General features: G+C 34.5%; 3 protein-coding genes across 7 annotated transcripts; 2 read left to right on the top strand and 1 right to left on the bottom strand.

Moving 5' to 3' along the window:
* The first annotated feature begins 1,021 nt into the window (after window positions 1–1,021).
* On the top strand, window positions 1,022–3,466 carry LOC108997301. Of its 4 annotated transcripts, none has more exons than XM_035694013.1 (6): window positions 1,022–1,145; window positions 1,383–1,536; window positions 2,033–2,119; window positions 2,228–2,821; window positions 2,933–2,988; window positions 3,078–3,466. In XM_035694013.1, exons 2-6 carry the CDS (start codon window positions 1,533–1,535, stop codon window positions 3,279–3,281), a joined length of 945 nt encoding a protein of 314 aa, XP_035549906.1. In that variant the 5' UTR covers window positions 1,022–1,145; window positions 1,383–1,532; the 3' UTR covers window positions 3,282–3,466. The 4 variants fall into 4 exon arrangements, with proteins under 4 accessions (XP_035549906.1, XP_018829054.1, XP_018829053.1 ...); XM_018973506.2 differs by having other exon boundaries at window positions 1,035–1,156; XM_018973509.2 differs by lacking the exon at window positions 1,383–1,536 and having other exon boundaries at window positions 1,025–1,145.
* Window positions 3,467–9,015: 5,549 nt separating this feature from the next.
* Window positions 9,016–10,724, bottom strand: LOC108997344 (zinc finger protein CONSTANS-LIKE 2-like). The gene is made up of 4 exons (XM_018973558.2): window positions 10,051–10,724; window positions 9,770–9,946; window positions 9,476–9,604; window positions 9,016–9,385 (listed from the first exon to the last, which is right to left on the bottom strand). Exons 1-4 carry the CDS (start codon window positions 10,642–10,644, stop codon window positions 9,290–9,292), a joined length of 996 nt encoding a protein of 331 aa, XP_018829103.1. The 5' UTR covers window positions 10,645–10,724; the 3' UTR covers window positions 9,016–9,289.
* A 1,614-nt stretch (window positions 10,725–12,338) lies between these two features.
* Window positions 12,339–16,891, top strand: LOC108997440. 2 transcript variants are annotated; one of them, XM_035694026.1, is made up of 8 exons: window positions 12,339–12,702; window positions 12,794–12,815; window positions 15,125–15,181; window positions 15,266–15,347; window positions 15,801–15,896; window positions 16,006–16,130; window positions 16,230–16,243; window positions 16,339–16,891. In XM_035694026.1, exons 1-8 carry the CDS (start codon window positions 12,603–12,605, stop codon window positions 16,566–16,568), a joined length of 726 nt encoding a protein of 241 aa, XP_035549919.1. In that variant the 5' UTR covers window positions 12,339–12,602; the 3' UTR covers window positions 16,569–16,891. The 2 variants fall into 2 exon arrangements, with proteins under 2 accessions (XP_035549919.1, XP_018829274.1); XM_018973729.2 differs by having other exon boundaries at window positions 16,230–16,248; window positions 16,344–16,891.
* The last annotated feature ends 456 nt before the right edge of the window (window positions 16,892–17,347 follow it).

Genomic DNA, 17,347 nt, shown 5'->3' with positions numbered 1-17,347 from the left:
TTTTACAAATTAAATTTTATTATTTAAGTTTTATGAATAGTGTGCACTAAATAATCCTAATTCGAAAATAAAATAACTCATTTGTAACTAATATATATTTGACAGACAACATTTTTTCTGCCTTTTGTTTCGAGTGTTTCCTTTTATGAATTTCAGAAATGGTTAAAGTTATTAAATAAAAGTAATATATGTAATGAAAAATTCTATTCATCATCTCCACATATAATACATAATTTTTTATTTGTTTTCTTATCAAATTTGTAGTGTATAAATAATGAGTAAAATATCTAAATTAGTTTAGAAAGAATCAAATAAAAAAATTAAAATAAACTTAAAAAAATAATAAAAGTGTGGTGTGCGGATTCGGAGATGACAAGTAGCAAAGCTTAGATTTTTTTTTTTTTTTTTTTGCAGATGAGTTGAGATTATGACTCGTTTGGATAGTAAGATGAGATGAGATGAGATGAGATAATTTTAGATGAGTTGAATAAAATATTGTTAGAATATTATTTTTTAATATTATTATTGTTTTGAGATTTTTAATTTTTAATTATTTATTATATTTTGTGTAAAAATTTAAGAAAGTTGTAATGATGAGATGAGGTGAGATTGTTTCTATATCTAAATGAGCCGTAAAAGTTGAATAAAATATTGTTAGAATATATATTTTTAAGATTATTTTTATTTTAGGATTTAAAAAAGTTGAATTATTTATTTTATTTTATATAAAAATTTAAAATAATTATAATAATTAAATAAAATAAAATAAAAAGAATTGAGATGAATTGTACAAACAAACGATGTATAATTGGCAGTAAACGTCAATGTATTTTGGTTTGACCGTTGCAAAATGAATATCGCAAAAGATTAACGGTGGTGTCATAAAGACGGAAAGGACCTTAAATGTTGTCCAGATTAACGCCACGTGGCAAGGTTTCCGAATCGAATGTGTAAACTTCCTACTGCATCGCCGGTGTATTGAATCTATAGCATACTTAAAAGAAACTCGACCGTTGGAACCATGTTTCACGTTTGAACCACCTTGACAAGAGAAAGTTCCTGAGAAACACAGATATACGAAAGAGAATCAACTCGACGAAATTTCGGAAGAAGATAAAGAGAGCAAGATCGGAGATCATCCATCTGTGAGTTCTAGGTGTAAACCCTGTCCTTTTAATATATGAACTAAGTCCTTCTATTCGTTTAATTTCTTTCTTTTGCGTCTTCTTCTTCTTCTTCTTCTATTGATCAGGGTTTACATTGGATGCATCGTATGAAATAAATATTACTTAATTGATCAGTGGAATCTATGTATTTTCTTGCTTGTTTGGAACGCTTGCGTGCTTTTCTCGTTACAAGTGATTTTTTGGCCATTGGTGCAGTGGGTGTGTGATTGTATGGTGCATATGGGAAGAGAGAGAGTGGAAAAGATGCGCTGTGAACTGTTGGTGGACCTTTGTGGGTTTCTTCTTGTGTTAACAGAACTTTGATTCTTTAAGCTGATTGATTCAGACTTCGAAGCGAACTTCATAATGGGTAAAGTTCATAGGAAAACTAGGGCTTTCTTTTTCTCGTGCTATATCAGAGAATTGGGAAACCTTTCTTCTGTCTTCATATGTAGTAAGGGTTCAAAATGGTTATTGAAGCTAAAAGACTGGACTCTGGAGTTAATTTAACGAGAAACGCAAGAGTGAGGCAAAGAAATAGGCGAACGTGTTTTAAGATTTGCATTAAAAATGTTTGTCATTACGGTTGGTTTCTAATTGATTTAAGTATTTAATTTACATTTTAATCTGTATTATGCTGGCGCACCTCACCATATGGTCTGTTTACCTAAGCCCAAGGTAGTAGATGTTTAGGTTAGATAGCAACACATTTTCGGTTCATGACTTCCACTTACTGGGTGGCATTTTCACTCTGTGAATTGTACCTGTTTGCTTACTATTTCAAGTTTAATGTCACGTCAACAGTTTGAGAAGGATGTCATATTGAAAACCCTGCATTATGTTTGAGTGTGAAATCTATGCTGCAGAATTACCTTGCCATCCTAGTAAGAGAACAATGGAAACTCAATCTGGCGGCTTGATGCAAGAGCAGAATTTGAACTCCCATTGCAGAGGTACTTTAGATCTGCTTAAGCCTTTTGTTCTGTGAATGTCATTGTCGTTGTTTTTTCACCATTCTTATTGAGTCTTTCATCTTTCGACTTTCATATTTAATATTTCAGGGGATTCAGTTATAAAGAGTACTAATGTATATAAAAAGAAGACTGTATCAGTTGGCAGTCGAAGAGCACTCGCTGACCTTTCAAATTCAGCAAAACCCTCTACATGCCTGCCATCAAAGAACCATTCCCTTAAGCTTGGTGCTGTTGATGCAGAACATGGTGTATGCAAGCCAACATATATCTCTGGAGGAAAGATCAATGTCCTTAGCGAGTTAAACTCCGGGAAACCCTCTATGCTTCAGGCTTCAAAGAAGAAACATTTGAATAAGTTGAGTACTAACAATGAAGAGACTAATGTTTCTAACCCTAGATCTCCTGTCAAGGGAGTGATTAATGTTCTTAATCCCACAGCCTGTCAGGAATTAAAGAACCATCAGTTTAATGCTCAAGGGAAAGTAAATGGCAGGAAAGCACTTGCAAACATTTCGAATCGAGAAAGTTTATCTGTGCATCAGGCTTTAAAAATTAATCATTCCAAGAAGCTTAGTTCTGTTGTGGACGAACAATTCCTACACGATCATAAAGGGTGTGTTAAATCAAGAACAAGCGCTGTTGATATGGAATACTTTATGAGGACTCTTGGATTGGATGATGGTAGTAATCAAGTTTCCTTTTTTCTTTTGTTATTTTTTTAAGCCATGCCTATCAGGCTATTAATCATTTATTTGTTTGTATCTTATAACTAATCACCTCATTTATTCTCAGATTCTTCAATGCAATTATCATTTGAAAGCGAGCTTTTAGAACAGAGGCGAGGAAAGGTGTATATGCATGCTTTCCCTTTTTTATGCAATGTTTTTTAACCTTTCAAAATAGGATGCACTTGACCTGCGAGTTTTGCCATTTTCAGGTTGAGAGCCCCCTTCGGAATTGGGAAACTATGGAGATAGTTGAGCTCCCAAAAGAAATTCAAACTCCCTTTCAACACAGGACACTTGAGCTGCTGGATATGAATTGTTCTTCACAGCAATGCAGGACATTTAAGTCTCCAAAATTTGCATTAATGAACACGCCAAAGCTTTCCTCAGTGTTGAATCCTCTCAACTTTGAGTAACCAATGCTGTGCTGCAGGCGGCCTGGTGATATCTTGATCAAATGTGGTAGTTTAAATCATGTAGTTCATGTTTCTTTCCTTCGAATCTTTCCACCTTTTTGTACTTTTACACATCCGTACTTCTAGTTTCTGAAGCCATTTTGATTGGTTGTTATAATAATGCAGCTCCTACATGTTTGTTTGTCCATGTGGGCTGACCGCCTAAAGTTCTTCAGCTTTTGTCCCCGTGAAGGGATGTTTTGCATTGCATTACAAACCAACCTTTTTTTTTTCCCCCCTTGTGGGTAAGGAACTTCTGATTGACCTATAATCATTGCAGTAATTGGAAGCAGAAATAGGAAAAGTAATGTGTTATTCATTACATTATTGGTGTTATCTTAGGGGATATCAAAGAAATCGTTGGAGACGAGATGATTGTGGCAGGCATGTCCACCCTAGCTTGAAGAAATACTGAGAAATTGGCATTTAAAAACATAAGGGTGGCAGGATTCATAGTTTTGAAATTGTAGAAACCGTTTTAGTATGCTAACCGAATAATGCAAAAATCATGGCTGAACAAAGGCTTTTCAAATTTATAGAAAGACGAACAAAAGACAAAAAACAAAAAGAAGGGTTAAAATAAGAATGCTAATTATCTTCAAGGATTCTAATTTGACTATGGAGTCATAAGAAAATAAACCTTACAAATTATGTAAAAAAATACCATAAAAAGGGGAAAAAATAACTCACACTATCTAATCCCACTTTGGCAGGGAAGTGTTATTCAGAGTGAAAAGATGAATTGACAGTTGCAATGCTTGTGGTTGGAGATCACTAGATTGGATATATGCCCCCACCAAAGTAGCTACATTTCTATTTGCAACCAGAAGAATATTTTCCTTAACAAATGTTACTAGCAGTTTTGGGATTTGCCTCCTCAAGTTGTGTTTGGTAATTGAATTTCAAAATAGGCTGCACAGCCATTCTGCTGCCAGAACCCAACCTGTCATCGTGTTGAAGTTGTTGCGAGACCCCACAAGCAAAACACCATCAAGAAAAAGAGAGAGAGAGTTCTGTTAATGGGGGTAGCTTTTTATGGCTTCTTCACAAGCTGGGGGAATTTCTTATGCCCACAATAGACCTAGAGGAACTCTAGCATTTGACTGCTTTTTGGACATAATCTTCGCTTTTAGCTTATATAATTTGCACTTGATGGTATGAAAACAAAGCCACTTATTACACAAAATACTTGGCGAAAGAAAAAAGGAAAAGCCGCCTCCCAGCAAGGCAAAAGATTCACTTCACCAAACCACAAACAATATGCCTACCACCATTACTGCTAATTATTGCTAATATAAAATCAATTTGTAAAAGGCAAAACAGGATCACGCACACAAAGAGAGAGAGAGAGAGAGAGAGAGAGAGAGATTATGTACGACTATAAAGAAAGCAACAAGGACCTCACTCCCAATTCCAAGTAGTGGAGACAAGCAGAATAAAATACCAAGGAGGACTAAGTGCATAATCATAAGAAAGTTCTGCACAAATAAACTATAGGAATTATTCCTAAAGCACCCTTCTTTGATTTAGTCAACTTTAAGCCATCTCTAACTATTACTCAGCACAAGGGTGTGTTATTGATATGTTAGGAGGTGGGAAATAGTTCCATAAAAAGCATATGATATGCTTGATTAAAATAGCAATTTTGCCTCCTCAAACTTTAGTATGCCTACTCATTTTCATAGCTTTCCTTTGGAGTTGGATTCTGATAAGCTAGACTTAAACTGCTAGCTGTTAGATGGCAGCCTAACTGGTTTCCCACTAGGAAAAGGCTTCAAAATTTTATTCTTCCTCTTCTTTTTCCTGAATCAAAAGTTTCATCATCAGTGACACAAGGTTCTCTCCGGTCTGCTAGATGGACAGTACATAAAAATAAAACGGGTCTACTAATTAATCATATACCTTTCGTGCACAAGCTTTAAAAACTAAAGAAAATGAACTTCTTTTCAAAGTATAATTTTACAAAATCATGAATATAAGCTTTTAAAACATGGAATTTTCGATGTACCAACAAGAAACCTTTTCTTGGAGAAAAAAAAAACACAGGAAAAGGACAGCGTAGCCGACAACTTTTTCAATCACTCATTTTCGTCATCCCAGAGAAAATTCTCTTTGGGGTATATATATTTCCAAGAGGCCAGTCGACTAATCATCTTATAATCTATAGCAGTGCAATGATTGGAAATTGAACTAGTTTTTTCAATAAGTTATTCTAATATTGTGGTTTGGTCAAAAGATTGTCTTTGGAATCATTGTTGCTCGGTGGTTATGATCAAATTTAATAAGCATTCTTTTCTATACTGCTCTCCCCATTAAGCGAGTCATCTTTCTCATTCAGAGATTGTTCACAGTAGGAAGTTGGCTTGCTGATGGTCAACTCACAGTCACTGCATAATTGTAGATTTGGAGCTATGGATTGATGACAAGATTCGGTCCTTGTATCTCCTTTTTGTGACTCTTATTAGATGCTTATTGGTTCCTTTTGGGTTTCCATTGCCATTTTTTATGGAGTGAACGAGTATAGGCTGTCATTCTGAACAGCAAAACTAGGGTGATCTTTTGCTCACAAATTCTCTGTTTTTTTTTTCATAAAGATGTGCTCAAATTATAATAATGGAAGGTTGCAGATGCTGAGCTTGATGTGGATTAGGATCAGTTATGCAAACTATTAAGAAGATACGAGCTTTATCCTCAAAGCATATATCTCTTTCTAATGCCAAAGACGAGACACGAATTCCATGACACCTTTTTCTGCAATGATTCAAGTAAAGAAAATGCTTACAATAGTGATGAACTTCTCCATCTCGAGCTAAATTTTCATTTCAATTGAGAGGATTGCATCCTACAGATATGGTTCCAACTGGCATGAACTTAAAGGATTGCCCCTTTGTGGGAAATGCCACTAAGCTGTTCAGCTTGACACATGGTACCTTGCTTCATCTGTGCCTTGATCGAGTTCCCAATATTGAAATAGTTGGATAATAATCTAGGCATGGTTTAATCAGGACTTTCACAATACCTTTCATGCCTTTAAGATCAACAGAAGATGCAGTTTTTCTTGCTTCAGAAATAAGGAACAGCAAAAGCTACGCTGCTTACTTATATGATCATTTGGAAGAAGTTAACTAGACAATACCTTCATTACAATTTTGTATGTTTAAACAATATTTCTGGTACAGGTTATATACAAACGTTCCAACTCTAAGATTCTGTATCTTCTACTTATTTTCTCTCATGTCTCTTTGACCAATTAAGGTGGTTTATCACACACCATTAGTGCTTAGGGACGGTTGAGATCACACCACTGGTTTTATTTGAAGTCACCAATGATAAAGTGCTAGCTGTTACCGTCTGTCAGATGGGAAAAGAAACTAAAGGAATAGTCACTTTATGAAAAGGGAGTGGCTTTCCATTATATTTCTGTCTCTTCCTCTATATTGAATGGAGAACATGCCATCCACACTCCATCAATACCGACGAATTGCTCTAAATCATCGTTAGGACGCCAACGATTTGACAACACTAAAAAGGGTAGAGGCATGAACTACCTATACACATTCCTCTAGCATTTGAAATTCTTTGACTGATCTGAGATTGGTGAATGAAATTCTCATAATCAAATGTTGTCACATTGGGACATTTAAAAACAACAATATAATGTCTCCTTTTCCCTTGCACTTTGTTCTTTTCCGATTTTGGGAATGGAGGCTGTCTGATTAGCAAAAGAGGAGATTATATTGGTTCAGACCAAACAAATCAAATTAACTAATATATACATGTCTCTTTAGTGCAGCATCATGAATGTTACAAGAGTCAAATCCAGGTGGACACCCAAATGACTTTCTTCAACTAAATCGATTGCTGCACTGTAGGAGAAAGACCAGGTGTTACTACACCAGTTCAGTGTTGAAAGCATATTGCTTTTTGTGAATAACGTACTGCCATATTTCATGTTCCATGCTGCACCAAGTTGTCAATTAAATACTCCTCCTAATGTAGATAAAGCAATCCAATCCAAAGATGTTAAGCTGAATGCACGATAGTACTTAAAACTGAGCCCTTGCCCTTTTGTATAATATTCCAATAAAGACAGAAAAATTTGCCCTTTTGTGGCTACTGATTTCCTAGCAAGATTACCTGACATTTGCAGTAACATTGAATTGGACTTTGGGAAAAAGAATGGTCATAGGAGTTTTCACTGTTAGATTTGCATGAGACGAGGAGGTTTCTTAATTGGTAAATGGTGAGCGAGAATGGCAGAGGGAGAAAAAGGCTCAGCTCAGCCCAGCCAAACAGAATCTATACTCAAATATTTACCTGGAAGTTGTTTTACAGCTATTCCAAAGACAGTCTAAAGAGACAATATCCATCCACTCATTCCTGCTTTAAGCAAAACTTGTCTGGTTAGAATCATGTGCAGACAATTGATTGTCTGTCTGCTTCCTTTATACTTGGTATTTAGAACTAAGAAAAATGCTAAATGTACTTAAGAAAAACTTGCAAGAAACTTACTTCTACACATCAGTTATTGATATGTTAAAAATCAACACGATTGTTGTCGGATGACAAGAGAAATATGACCGAGTGTTGTCTCAGAATATCAACACGCATGCACAAGATGGGGACACCACATACAAAGAAGCTCTCTAATCATCATAATTGGGTAGACCACATTTTATTTAGGCCTAGCACTAGCACTGTGTCCTCATTGCATTATATTTCTATCACCATTAAAAAAAATGAGTCTTCATGCTGTGTTGAGTTTTTTCTTCTATAAAAAGACCAAAATTTTTGATACTTTTATAATATAAATTAAATGATTAAATTAGAGTTCAAGTTATGATTTTACACTTCAAACACAAAGACTACAGATCTAACAAGCAAGACATTTTGCCATGTCTCACATCATCAGCAGAACGTTCAGTGACCAACCTTCACCATTATATTTCCTTCGGAATTTGAAATTCTTTATCGTCCTGGTTCTTGCCATGTATATTATATATACAAATTTCATGACCAGTAAACATATGTCGAATCAAAGAATCCATCTTTTGCATGTGATTCCTAACAACAATGTGTTGGGCCATTAACAGAACGGTTTTTCAATTTTTTTTTCTTTTATCAACTGACCAATAAGATTGATCAAAATGTCTAACAAGTTTCTAAAATGGTATTTTCAATAAATAATGAAAACAAAACATCAAATTGAAATATATTAATCATATTGTTTACTCATAATCATTTTGGACTTTCGGTTCAGGTACTGCATGCTTACCAAGATCACTGAGGGGTATTATTCGTTTAGATGCTTTGGGTTTTCCCTCTATTAGACAATAGCTAGCACGATGTTAGGAGGATTTTGTGTTTTTGCCTTTTTTCGGATGTACTGTTCCGGCGTTTTGGTTTTTTGGTTTATCTATTTATGTACCACGCGTGGTTTTCTGCAAGGCTATAAACAGCTTGACAATAATATAAGTTCGGATACATGGTAGTTTCATCTTAATTCACGATGTCATATTACTCACAAACGACGTCGTCCATCGTTTGTGAGTACGTGATAATTTTCTATGCAAGTAATCGTATCACAACACCCACGTACAGCTAGGAAATGTTTAGATCCAAAAGGAGCATAAGCAACACTGGTTCTCACTCATTTCAAACGTTCAAAGATGATAGAAAGTCCTTAAAATCTTATTACTGGTCACCGTATATACATATACTGACGCGAGAAATGTCGCACAAAAAGAAAAAAAGAAAGAGAAGAAGAAAAAAAAACCCGACCAGAAACTACCTCCCGCCAGTCTATAACTTCCCCAACTATCATTTTAACCTCATCAACAAGTGGTGACTTATTCAGAAATGAAAGAAAAAGAAAAAAGAAAATAAAATAAAAGGCCTTTTTCGAGTGATTTTGCTCAAAAAAGGCTTTTCTGGACACGTAGTCCGAAGCTGTCTAAAGATTCCTCCACTTATCGGAATCCGTGGTAATGTATCTGTGTGGCTCCAAAAGTGTTCCCAAACTGTCCCATTCTCACTGTTCCATTGTCTTCATGCTTCCCCTCGAGCTGTATAGTGAAACATTATTTGCATCTAAATATGATGTTAACGAGAGGTATATTCAGACGTGCTGAGAAATATATGGAAATATGTTTTACCCAGAGATCATCTTCGTCTTCAATGCTGGTTGAACATGCAGCCTTGGGGATCTCACCGGTTTCATCGTTGCGTGCGAATCTGCCACGTATGCGGGGTCGGTTGTCGGCTAGTGTTTTTCGACAGGCGTACTGGTGCCAACGCAAGAACATCATACCAGTCAGAATTAGTTTTTAGAATAAGCAAAAACACAGATAAATAAAGAAACTTTTTTTGAAGTTTGTTCGTATTAGATTATTGAACTTTTGCTCAGAGAAGGTAAAAAGTATATGCATTTAAACCCAATTAATTACTACCTTAATGGTCTTACTGAAGTTCCTCTGGGTTCTTTTGGCCTTGTATTTGGAAATCCTCTCTTTTCTCTCTTCTGCACTGTAACGACCTACTTTGGAATTCGCTTCCTCTATGAATGAACTCTCCATAGCCAAAGGACTTGAGGAGGATCTGTGGGCGGTATGAGCTGCTTTGATATTCTGAAAGACAGAGAAAAAGAAAACATGATTTAATTAGATATGGGGCTGAAAAACAGAGCCGAGACAGATGGGGCAAAAAAAGAGGATTAGATAGTATTGCTTACCTGCAAATCTCCTGTGCTGCAAACCCTCCTCATTTGTCCGCTGAAAAGGCTTCTTTCAGGAGTACTCAGGTCATGTTTCCGAAAATTTGAGGATTCCATGAAAGTATCAAAGCGAGGCTGGTATAGAAAACCAGGCTTTCCATCAAAACAATTACTGCTATAGCTCCTCTGCATCAACTTAGCCACATTCTCAGCCCCACCGCTGTAACTGTGAGGAGCAAAGGTCTGGTTGAAAGAAGACTCGAAACCCATTTGGCATTCCTCATTTTTTACCTCCAAATTCTCCAAGCCAGACAAATTCCCAAACCCATTTTGCAAATCCAAACCATTCGGTAAACACTGAAAATGGGTAGACTGGTAAAGGTTCAAACTCTCGAATTGCTGGCTTGGAGAGGAGGAGAGGAGCCTAGAGGAGTATTGGTCAAAGGAGCGAGATTCATCAACTGGGTTATGATGGTTTTGGCTGTCTGAAATTGCCTGAAAAATATCGAAGGTTGAGTCAGGGAGGAAGGGCAGGTCTCCATCTGAGGAGACCATGTCTGAGCTTGAATTAAGGTAGAAAGGGTCATCAAAAAGGAAGTAATCCGAAGACATTGAAACAGATTTCTTCTTGATTGAAAACCAATTAAAAACCAAGGGATAATAAAAAAAACAAAACTGGAAACAAGCAGTGTTTGTTGCTCAAATATAATATCAGTGAGTAATCTGTATTTTTGTCTCTATTCTTTTTCTCTCTTTGGTGGCTATTTTGTCTGGGTATTTGGCTCTGGAATGGCGACCAAGCAGAAGTGACACTTGGCTTCTGATTTATTTATTCAAAGCCAAGGGTTTTCAAGAGCTACAAGACAAAGAAAAGCCATTTCTACGTTCTCTCTCTCTCTCAATGAGATTTTCAAACAGAAGCGACTCAGACCAGTCCACTTCCTTCCGCTATGCCTTATAAAAAGAAATGAAGAAGTTGTTATTTACACTTTTGTTCATATACTTTTAGAAATTTCCAAACAACCCTGAACTTTTATATTTTTCAAAAGCGGAAGTCGTGATTTTTAAGGGCAGGTTTGGAGCCAAAACCAAAACATAAAATTTTCATCTCATCTCATCTTATCATTACACATTTTTCAAATCTCCATACAAAATATAATAAGCAATTCAACTTTTTCAAATCCTAATACACATTTTTCAAATCTCAAAACAATAATAATACCAAAACTTAATATTTTAAATTTCAAAACAAAACACAAAATTCTCATCTCACCCCCCAAACCTACCCTAAATGAATAAGGATAAGTTAGAGCATTGGTAATGGAATAGTCAAATGTCAATGTAAGTCTAAATTTTAGTTAGATGTGAGAAAAAGCCTCCACATTGGATTAGTCAATGGTCTAAAGCTTAAAACTTGATGAATAGTAAATCTTAAGTCCTCTCCAAATATGACTAGCTACTATTCATAATGGAAAGTAATATTTAATTATTTAATCACTTCTCTTTCTCTTTCTCTTTGAATGGTAAAACATGCATGGCATGCACATTATTTTTACAAAGCATGAAGATCTAAAAAATATATAAATTGTATTTGTAAAAAAAAAATTAAAAAATATATATATAATATTATATTATTATTTTAACTTTATAATAGCTAGTCCAATGTGAACTCACCTAGTTAAAAATTGATATTATAGCTAAAAATTAAGATTCTAGCTAAATTTTAGACTTGGTAATGACTAGACCATTACCAATGCTCTTACTACTTTATTATTATCCAGTTACTATCTAATTTGTATTTGAATTTTTTTTAATTTTTTAATTTTATTTAATAATTAAAAAAATGAATATTAATAAAGTTATATATTTTTTTAATTTTTTTAATAATTAAGAATGTTAAAAAATATTTAAAAAAATGAATATTAATAAAGTTATATATTTTTTTAATTTTTTTAATAATTAAGAATGTTAAAAAAATATTTAAAAAAATAAAAAAAAATTTAAAATGTATTAAAATAGTAGATAAGTAATAATATGGTAGTAATAGAGTAATAAATCCTATCACTATCCGTTTTAAGTTAGGTTGTGTTTAGATGTTGAAGTGAGTTGAATTAAATTGAGTTGAGATGATAAAATATTGTTAAAATATTATTTTTTAATATTATTATTATTTTAAAATTTAAAAAAGTTGAATTGTTTATTATATTTTGTATTAAAATTTAAAAAAATTATAATAATAAATTGAGATGAGTTAAGGTGAACCAGTTTCCAATTTGACCTCAGAGTCAAGACTATGTAACCAATCAATAATCAAGTGCCACGACTATGAGGGCCGGCCTGTGACGAAAATTCCCAAGTTGGTCATCGTCGTTGAATTCGTCTCCGCAAGCATCGGAAATTCTTATGCAAATGCTACTTTGCCCACCGAAATTCCCAAAGTCTTTTGGCATTGATTTTTCCTTTATAAAAGTCATATCGATTAATTTTCCATGTTCCACTTCTCCTTCTCCCTCGAGATCTAGGAGCTAGGGTTTCTTTGGTTGCGGCTCAGTACCAAGGTTTTTACGAACATGGCGTCGCAGGCGCACCTCGATAAGATGCAGCTCCGCCAGAACTACCGCAACCTCTGGCACTCCGATCTCATGGGCACCATTCAGGCTGACACTCCATGTACTCTCTCTATCTCTCTCGCTGCTGTGCTTATATTATTTGTATGTGTGTGTATACCTCTTTTGCTGATGCTGTGTGACTGCGTGTGCAGATTGCTGCTTTGCATTTTGGTGGTAGGTGCTCTCGATCTGTTCGTTTGTATCTTGGATCCGATTATGTTTCATGACTTCGTTTCTGTATCTATTCCTTACTCGCTGAATCTTAAGTCTTCGTTGCTTACGTTGTGGTCTCATGTTTGTGAGAAGCTGTTTGACTTTGTATGACAGTGGTTGACTTTGTATTTTTTGGTCTTTTGGTCAAATTTGAATGGAATGTGATATCTGGTTCTTGCGAATGAATTGGAATTTACTGATCATGGCATTGATTGGCCGTGCCATTATCTTGTTCTTTCTTTCTAATGGATTGGAAATTCTGGAACAATTTATGAGTAATTATCCAGATTTATGTTTGTTAATTTACAGATGGTAACTAGAAAATGTTTCAATGAATTCTACGGAATTTGGAAATGTTTCTGTACAACTACTTGGCTTTTCCTTTGGGACGGGAAGATTGAAGCATCTCCATACTCATAGTCATCAAAAGAATAAAGCAGGGAAACTATCTTTTAGGAACTGTAAATATAGGGCATTAGAGACTGTAGTTTTGCAAGTCGTAGTGTATTAGCTTCAATGAATGGGCAAGCAGCCTTGAAATATTTTAGGTGTTTATATTACAATGGGCTTTGAGAAAATGGCTATGATATAATTTGGGCGAGAGAATTTGCTCAACATAAATTGAGGGCTAGGGCAAAGGTCTAAATGGGGCATATCTAATATAAATATTACACATAAATGGTCAATATATTATATTATTTACATAGATAAATGGTTACAAACAAAAGATATTATATTATATACAAATATTTTTATTAAATTTGAAATATTTAAATCATTATTCTCATTTTTGTTTAGATGCAAACTTACCAATCAAATTTTTTTGGTTGAATTTTTATTAATGTATTCTTTCCAATAGGCAGCATGACCTATTAATTTATACTTTCTTGTGTCATTGTGGATCGCAAAAAGATAAAACTTTGTATTTAACTTCTATATTATTTTCAATAGACTATGCATGTGTTGGTGTATTTGGAGTGAGAGAAATGCTAGATGTTTTGATGATCAAGAGAGAACTATGGATGGCTTAAAGTTTTCTTTTTTTAAGTCATTGTTTCTATGGGCGGGGGCTATAGTTTGTACTGGACTTAGTGTCCACGATCTTCTTCTTTCTATTGTAACCTCTAGCTAGGCGTTTTTCATGTATACTTCTTGTGTACCTGGGCCTTGCCTATTTCTATGAATACAATATCTTTGATTACCTATCAAAAAAACAAAAAAAAAAATTTCAATAGATGCTATATCTGTTTTATGTAAACTTTCTCATGGCATTGTCATGGGTATTGCCACCAATATTGTCTAGATAATGCATGTATGTGTCTGGAAATATATTTATCTATATATAGTTTAGTGTTTTGAATGTAGCGTTAGTTTTCTGTTGTGGAACTTCTAATGTTTTTAACTCTGATAAAAAAAAAATTTGGATCGTACATATCTGATTATATACGATGATTTAGAAAATTTTCAATATTAAGACAATGTTTTGCTTTAAACTGTCTTCTTTTGAAGATCTTAACTTTTTAAAAATTAATCAAAGACATCTTGATGTATTTTAAAAGTACAAATTGTTTCTGAATTAAAGAAATAGCTAGACCTATATCATGAATATATCTATATGAAATAATCAATTTTAAAAGATTCTCCAACTAATTGAGATATCAATTTTTCTATTTTTATTTTACCATCCAAATTCATTTTTCTACCTTTGAGATCAGAAAATGTTTGCTAATGATCGACCTATCCATAAAACTATAAAGGCATTTAGATTTTAGACCTCCTTTCCTAATGATCGTCTCACAAATAATAATTGTCTACAGCTATTTAAAAATACAAAAGAAAAGAAAGAATTCTACAATGCTTGATTTTCCTCCATCCTTTCGTAAGTCCCTCTAATCTTTTCCTAACTGTCCTCAGCCTTCTCTCTTTTCCACAACTGTTGCTTTGAAGGGAAACAAGTTTTCGGTTGACAAGTGAAATCAATATTTGGAATTTATGATCTTTCACTATCATAGATGTGTGCTCACATCCATAGGTCGATAAGTATGTCCATAATAGTCATATTTTTTTCTTCTTATTGCATATCATATATTTTATATTTATACTAATACAGAAAAAAGTTATAAACACAACTCAAGATGAAAATACCTGTTCTTGTCTCAATATCTAAAATTTGATTGCTTATCTTTTTACTTTTATTTTTTTATTGAATACAGAAGCTATTTAATTACATAAGCATTTTCACTCTGCAAAATCCATTTTTTTCGTTGTAGTGCGCCATGTGTATCATACTTGCTCCGTAAACGAGCCCTTTACGATGACATGTCAAGGTAATTATTCTTTTGATTCCCCTCAGACTCATTTGAAAAATGTGATGTTTTGGTGCTTATGTACTGTTTTTTCATTTGGTGTAGATATGTATGCTGCGCTGGTTATATGCCCTGTAGTGGCAAGTGTGGGGAGAGTAAATGCCCTGAATTTTGCCTAGCCACTGAGGTACAGATTCTATTTGATTTTGGTTAGCATGTTTGTTACTTAAGCTGTGTATTCTCTTTGTTCAGATACTTCTTGGTTTAACAAGTTATCTCTGTGTTAATACTAAATTATTGATTATCCATCATTTGAACCCTTTATTCTGTGGAAGTTGAAGTAGATATAGTCTATGTCATTGACTTAATAGGCTGCTAAATTGATCACAAAGTTTCTGATCTTTACATTGACGTTATTTAAATCTGTCCCTTCTTAACACTCAGTACTTCTTGAAAGGTTAGATTGATTACCATGAGAAGATTTTCTCATCCTCATCCTAACTCTGTTTAAATATAATACAAAATGTGTTGATTATGGTTTTCCATAACTTTTCAATTATGTTTTTCACTTTTGTGGCAGTCGTAAAATGCTTCTATTGTCATAATTTATGATTCTATGTTTTTGTGTTTGATTTCCCAGGTTTTTCTCTGCTTTGGAAATTCAGTGGCCTCAACCCGGTTTTTATTACAAGATGAATTTAATATACAGACAACACAATGTGATAATTGCATCATTGTACTCTCTCTCTCTCTCTTTCTCTCTTTCTCTCTCTCTCTTTCTCTCTCTCTCTCTCTCTCTCCTTCTCTCATGCAACTATTTTATACATGTTGCCTCCTGTTTTTAGGGTTTCATGCTCGTTCTACAACAAGTTGCATGCATCTTTTCCATCATTGCAATGATTGTTGGAAGTAGTGAAATTCGAGAGGCTTCTCAAATATTATCCTGTCTGGCGGACATGGTGTACTGCACGTAAGGCTTTTCTTCCCCCTCTCCCACTGAATTTCTCATCCAGTTGGGCCTAAATAACTTACTGGTTATATAACTTTTTTATATTTTTTGTGTATGTAGGGTCTGCGCATGTATGCAGGTATGAGAGCAATAAAAATTACCCCCAAGTGGGAAAACATATCTGTAAATGAATGAAATGTCATTAAATACCTAATTAACTGGGATTATTTGCAGACACAACACAAGATCGAAATGGACAAGCGAGATGGCATGTTTGGACCTGTAATGGCAGTGCCCCCAATGCAACAGATGTCTCGTATCGACCAACCAATTCCTCCCTCCGTTGGATATCCACCTCAACCAGCATATGGACAGCCTTATGGTTATCCCCAGCCCCAGGCTCAAGGCTATCCACCTGCTTATCCTTCCGCTTACCCACCTCCTGGCTATTCTAGGTGATCTTATTACAACATTACAAGTTGATTTGCAACTTCAGGCGATTTTGGAGTGTTACAGTTTCAAGTGATGCCACTATATAAAGTTCCACATTCTATATTGACCTGAACATCTGGTCCAGGCACTTTGTCCTTGATAATTTACTTCTAGAAGAGTGATGAGGATGGAAACATATTTGTTTGTGATCTGGCTTCTCATTGCCCATTTATGAAACAAAGGACATCTCTTATCCTACTTCCTTTGACTTCATGTGTGTTCGTATAAATTTGTGTATCAAGTATATGCATGTATTGGTGTAACATGCCTGATGAGTCGGACTTGTGTCACCTCCTAGTTTCCTCTAAATTTCGCCTACATGTATGTTCATCCGTTCTTTAAGAAATTTCTATTTCGTTATTTGTTTATTCCTTCTTCTTGATTATTGACTAGGGTGTAATTGAGTGATGTTACATACAGTCGTAGAGTATGCAAGCGCCGCACAAACGCTTTGAAAAAGAGTGAGGTTCGCTCTTAAAAAATTAATTTTTTTTTTCATGTAATTCATGTGTTTATTCACTTTTTTTGAAGTGATTGTGTGGCGTATACGCACTCTACGACTGTAAATATCATTTCTCGGTATAATTTTTCTTAAAAAATTTTGATTATATAAAACAATCAAAATAAAATAAAAGGGGTTGGGGGAGCATGGGACACCAACAAGAAAACAACAAAATTGAAAATAGATCAAGAAAGTTTTAAAATTATTTTTCTTATGTTTTATTTCTTTTTTGTCGTATAATCAA

The sequence above is a fragment of the Juglans regia genome, chromosome 9, assembly GCF_001411555.2.
Source record: "Juglans regia cultivar Chandler chromosome 9, Walnut 2.0, whole genome shotgun sequence".
Taxonomy (NCBI): Eukaryota; Viridiplantae; Streptophyta; class Magnoliopsida; order Fagales; family Juglandaceae; genus Juglans; species Juglans regia.
The sequence above is the reverse complement of the archived record's forward strand: the minus strand, read 5'-3'. Positions and strand labels throughout refer to the sequence as shown.